Raw genomic sequence first — 6,222 nt, forward strand, 5'->3', positions numbered from 1 at the left:
ACTCTAGTGACTGTAACACTCAGGATCTGCGCAACATGACCGTGGCTGCCACTAAAGTAAACCAGAAGGTACCAGGAACTTTGTGCTAGAGGACAGTTGTTACGAAACCATCCACTGGAGCAGACGGCTGCTGAAAATGGCTTTTCATTTCAGGTGGTTGGTTGATAACGTGTATTGGGCTGGAGTGATGGTACAGATGGGCTTTGCCCCTTGCTTGCTTTTCTTTAAGCTGGCCTTTCTCAAATGACCAGGTGTGGCAACAGTTCTGGTGAGGAGGGGATTTGCTCTCCTTCCTCCCAGCAGAAGCTGAGGTACAGCACTGTGCACAGAGGCAGCGCTGGCTGGGCACAGGACTGCCAGTGGCACATATGTTTGACTCGAGTAGGTCAGTCAGCACTTGTCTGCCTCTTCTGCTTGGTGCTGTGGAGTTTTGTTGAGAACAAAGACATAGCTAGTTGGAGGGAAGGACAAGTATTACACTTGCTTATGTTTAAACAGTAATTTCAGTGTCAGAGCCTAACTGGGTAATTGACAACAAGCATTGTTTTTGGCTGGTACATTTACAGTGAGTCTTAAAATCTTTGAACATGCGCTGCTGCAAGCATAGCACAGGCAAAGTGACCCCTCCTTTGGGGTCACCTGAAGGACCTGGAAACACAGGATAGGGTTAGAAAAGGAGGTTGGGAAAACAGGAAGAAAAGGAATAATTGGAGAATAAAAATACAGACAACATAAAAAAAGAGAGGAATGAAGAGAAAATCATGCTGCATATACAGTAGACATTGCACTGCAGAAATACAACTCAGGTTATTGCTTTAAGTGCTAGTGCATCATCAGTTCTTTCTTTCTCACTTGCAAGTGAGGCAACAATTTGTTGATAAAAGGAATGATATTGTGGCCACATCACGATGCTCAGTTGCATCATGGCTTAGTCACACTTAAGGATTATTTTCTTTTCTGGTTTTGTTTACAGAGTTGAATTATTAAAAAAATAAATAAAAGTCCTTTTAGATAACAGGAGAAATATGGGAATGCATCTCTGTCTTTTGTTTCTGTCTTTTTCACCTCATTCATCTGTGAATCAGGAGGTTGGAGTGGTGGCTGAGCAGCCTGGAACATCTTTTTTTGAGAACCAGTCAAGTGGACTGCATTTTCCAGCATGTATTTAAAAACAAAACAAAGCAGAAAAACAAATCAAGAGAATTATGTTCTACTAAGGCTTTCTCTTCTGTAATAAGTAAAGAGAGCCACTTGTTGCAGACATACAGGGAACATTTGTGACATCCATCTGTTAAGAAAGCCCCAGTTACCACCAGAAAAGTAACCTTGCTGGGCTGCGTGAGGATAAAGAATGAGCCTCTCCATTCAGTTGCTCTTCATGAACTTGTAGAAACTTTGTGTTTTCATAGAAGTGGGAAGAAGGTGAGAGGCAGGACGAGGTTGATCTAGGGGATGTGCGGTACAGCCAGCACCCACTGCAGGCAAAGCACCTCCTGGGCAGCCCATCCAGAATCCCTGCTTCTGCCCACCTTCCCAGCAGGAAAGCTATCTGGAGCAACTGGTAGTCTATCAGCAGGTCCCACTTCGTCAGTTTGGGATGGCCACACACTCTGAAACTTTCCTGGCTGCACAACTGAGCAGGTGCACATTGCATTCCCAGCACTGACCTGGTGTTTCCCCAAAGTGCCAGTCTTGCTCTGCATGCACAGAGAATTCCCACTTGTTCCTCTTGGCAAGGGGTGCCTTCTACATTGTAGGACGAGGCTGAGGGTTGAATGAGCTTCTGCTAGTCCAGGGCTAGTAACTCACTTCCAGCCATGTTTGCTCCTAACTATCTCTCCCATTAAATGCACAAGTCACCTGACAGAAAAGGACTGCTCGTTCCTTAAGAAGAAGTTGATTTAATTACCTAGAGGAAGCTGGGATGTCCTGCAACATTATGTCTCTTTTTCTGAGATAGCTAACCACTTGTAATTAAAGATTTCTGTTTAGCAATTTTGAGATCTCAAAGTTTTCTGAAACATTTGACGTTTCTGAAAGGAGCATGGAAATAAAATGAAAAGCAAGCAATAGAAAATACTGTGTGTCCCTATGCTTTCACTTAAGATAGGAAGCAAACGTCTTTGCCTTTGACCCAAGCCCCTTGCTTGTCTTGGAAATAGGCACTTTACTCTGTGTGTGGTGGAGAAAAAGGAAAATCCACGTTGTCTGTGTTGTGGAAAATCCTCGTTGCTGTTCCTCTGGTTAAGTCTAGTTGGAATACATCTTTCTGGTGGATCTTGCAAAACTATCAGTAAGACAAGTTATCTATGAGCTAATCAAATTGCTAGCAGTTTATGAGGACTAATGATGAATTATCCAGAGAGGATTAACTAATGATCTAATTGTAGGACTAAAAGACAACATTCCTCAATTTTCTTTGCCAATTCTGCGACTAAGTTACTTAGTGACCTTGGAAAGTCATTTAGTCTCACTGTTTCTTCATCTCAGATGGGACTAATACCTAACTGTAAGAGCTGTCATTAGGATTAGCTAATGTTCATGTAGTGCTTTTAATCTTCAGAGTTCATTACCAACAAACCTCAAGAATTACATCTCTTTAGAATCTTAATAAAGGAATAGATGTGTGGAATCAAGAATGATTGGGTACTTGCTAAATTGTCACTTCTGTCCTCTGAATCAGCACCCAGATGTGCCCACAGAGTGCTCCACATACTTGTGTGTGTGCAGCTCCTGGGTGCTTCTTGCACTCTCACTCCATACACAGTAAGGACTGAACAATTAAGCTGTATTTGTGCAATGTGCTTCAGGAAACAAATTATTGTGATTTGGGAAAACAGTGTCTTCAGATGAGGAGAGTGATCAAGACTGTCTTGCTTGCATGTTTCTCAACGAGTTCTTCTGTCTCCCTCAAATTACCATTGCTGTTAGATGTTACATCTCCTGAAAGCTGTTGAATAGAACAGATTTCAGAAGAGCTGGGAGAATGTTAGGCCATGTCAGACAGAATGAAAGCACTGCTTGAGAAATCTAATCTCATTTCATAACATGTAAGATGCACTCAACTATAGTTGCTTGATGTGTTAAATAACAAACTTGAATCTGACATACTGTACACTGTTGTAAGACATAATTAAAGATTAATATGCACACGTAAACATTTCAGAAATTAATTACAGCTGTGCTGGTCCTCATCTACTGTTAGGTTTACCACTTCATTACTCTTAGGATTAAATAAAATGTCTTCTGATAGTATAAAAGAGGTTAAAGAAGTGATAGAACTTAGTTCACAAATGGCCTGTCTCTAACAAAGGACATTGTCCTTTCCCTCTAGCTGTTCTTTTTTACAAGCATGTAATGCTCTGAGGTCATGGAGTTTGTTCCTACAGTGTTTGCAGAAGTGAGGGGGGTATGGGTGGAAGGGGAATGTGGAGAAACTTCTCTCTTATGGGACAGGATTCAAAACTACGAGAGGGAACTCTGTTGTTTCTGGCTTTCCCAACTTCTGATAAAGTGGATAAAGTTAAAACATTAAATAAAATGCCTTGGGGCTGGCCTTAAACTGAGAGTGGTGTTGGACGTTTGAGGAAACATGGCAAAAGGGGCTGAGATGTCACTTTGGATTGCGTGGGTAGATGGCAGTAATGAAAGAAAAAAATAGATATAATCTTTTTTTTCTTCAGGTTTTGCATCACTTGTTTAGATTCATTTAAGAACTACAACCTAGGAAAGCAAATTTCAAGCACGTTTGTGAGGGGTAGAATGGGTAAAGGGAGAAACTTGGTGAAAACTATCATACTGAAGGAAAGATCTTGAAAAAGCCTATCCAGGAGAAGGGCAGAAGTATGTATCAGTGTCCTGGCCCTGGTGTGGGCTGTGAACTGAGGCATGAGGAAGCAAGTCATCTGATGGAGTCAGGGTCTGAGCTAGAGAGAGAAAATTGGGTCTGGGGAGCAGGACAGGGAACTTTATGTCCAAGAGCAAACGAACCAAGAAACTTCATACAAAACCCTCGATAACTTTGTTAAATGGTTTAAAGTTGTATACTGCTCGGTGACCTTTCACAGGTGAAGGTGAGCAGAATGCCTCACTGGACACCTGAAGCGAGCTTGTATTAAGTATCTGGAGTATTAGGAAATTGGCACCATTTATTCATTTTTGACACCTGTATTGTATTGTAAAATTACCTTACATTCTTACTGGCTTGGTTTCAGGTCAAAACTATATTTTTTTTTTTTAAAACGTGTGAGCTGACTTTCTTCACTAAGACCTATAAAAGTGAGTGCAACATCACACTTAAATTTTTAAAGTCCTGGAATACATTTGTTTCTGAAAGGAACTGTTTTATTCCACTTTCCATCATTCATTCAGAATTGCTATTAAATACAAAGGTGACACAGCTGGAAATCAAAGCAAAAATATTGTCTAGCACAAGTCCATTTTAAAGGATAAATTTGGATGTATGCACTTGTGTCAGGGAGGGTCAATACAAGGAATGTTTATGTTTGTTTTCCAGGGCTGTTATGACTTGGTGACCAGTTTTATGGAGACAAATATGGGAATCATAGCTGGAGTGGCGTTTGGGATTGCATTTTCACAGGTAGAGTGCATAAATGTTTCCCTTCCCCCCTTTTTTCCTCTCTCTCTTTTTCTTTCCCCAGACTTCAAGGAAGGAGGGATTATGGAAGGGGACTGAACTTGGCATGCTCATTAGTCCTGAGGTCATCTGTTCATTGATTTTCTTTTTTTCAACTTAAATGAAGTTTCTCCTTGGGAATATCAGTTACAGCTGAGCTAATGACTAGCTCAAGGAAAATAACTTGTCCCTCTCCTGGGTCAAATAGAGGTTAACCCAATAAAACATTGGCTTAAATGGAGCATAAACATCTAAGAAGACAAATAGCTTATCCATTGTTTGGATAGGCTTCTATCTTCTAAGTACTCATATTTTCAAAGAGTCTAGAATTCAAATTCTAGAATTCAAAAACAAAGACTGTACCATCAGGCCCCCCCACCCTGCACCTGGTGCCTGGAGGGGGCACCTGGTTTTGATGACCAATTCATTTTTTTCCTTCTTTTTACTACTGAACACTGAGCAGAGATCTGCCAAAATTTGTTTATTAAGCCAACTCTGTAGAGAGTACATAGTACAACTGTAAATGTCATATTCAAAAACTACCATGCAACATTCATTTGCTTCATTCACACAGTATGAGAAATCTGGGTCCTGAGGCAACAATGAAAATCTGTTGAATGACTTATGTTTATCCAGTGGTTGGAAAGAATGAGGTGCTAGGAAAAATTACTTGACTTCTTAAAATTCATTAATCGGGCTAGCAAGCTGTAGGTTTATGCTGTGCTGCACTGGAAACAAGTTATTTGCCAGTGCCGTTGCTAGTGATGGGCAAGTGAGTTAATGGGAGGGCTGTGGTTGCCCTCTCACTCCTGCTTCACCATGTGGTCAGGCTGTGCTTGGCCGCAAGGTGTCCTAGTTACTTCTCTCTGAGGTTTAATTTGCTCATCAGTTACAATGGTCTCCAGGTTCTTTAGGGTAATTGTCCCCAGGCCATATGGAAAATGGCCACCGTGTCCTCTGGGTCAGCTGAGCTCAGACCAGTTGACTGCCCCACCTTGGGGATATCTGGAAACCTGATGCCTTGTAGCCTAGGGGTGTTAGAGGTGAGAAGCCTGTGATTTGGCCTGTCAGCCTGCTTCGTGTGGGTGTCAATGTTGGCTCATCATACTGCAAGCCACCCAGAGCATGTGCGTGGCTGACAGGTCTTTTGGATCCAAAAGTGGTGTAACCACAAGTCTGGATCTGTTGGTGTGTGGAACAGGGGGAGGATTTTTTTCCTGTTTGTTTTTTTTTTAGGCTATTTAAGTTCTTGTTGAATAATCACTGTTGTCTTGATACTCTTCCCCAAACTTGACTATGACTTGATTACTGCTATAGGACTCTGAGATCTTATTTCAGTTTGGTTTCTAGACAGCCAGAAGGCTACAAAACATCTTTTAAAATGCCTCATGTAAAACTATCCAAAAGAAAAATGGCATGAGTAGAATTTTGCAATTCATACGTTGCTGAAGCAAATGTCTCAGGACCAGTGCTACCTGAAAGCCTTTCATGGGTGTATTGTATGTACAGTAGGCAAAGCACCATCTTCTCTTGCCTGAAGGTTGTTTGCAGCTGGGAAGGAAGGCTGTAGGACGAGTGCAGCAGGA

The 6,222-nt window shown here is 41.6% G+C and overlaps 1 protein-coding gene across 1 annotated transcript in view; it reads left to right on the forward strand.

Moving 5' to 3' along the window:
* LOC103769387 (tetraspanin-7-like) overlaps nt 1–6,222 on the forward strand; it is a gene marked incomplete at its 5' end in the record, with an annotated part of 20,620 nt that overhangs the window by 6,922 nt on the left and 7,476 nt on the right. Inside the window, 2 exon segments of the mRNA XM_008936578.1 lie at nt 1–68; nt 4,517–4,600. The exon segment at nt 1–68 is cut by the window's left edge and continues 31 nt beyond it. Of these exon segments, the coding sequence (XP_008934826.1) occupies nt 1–68; nt 4,517–4,600 (152 nt within the window).

Source organism: Merops nubicus, unplaced genomic scaffold, assembly GCF_000691845.1.
Source record: "Merops nubicus isolate BGI_N331 unplaced genomic scaffold, ASM69184v1 scaffold13733, whole genome shotgun sequence".
Lineage (NCBI taxonomy): Eukaryota > Metazoa > Chordata > Aves > Coraciiformes > Meropidae > Merops > Merops nubicus.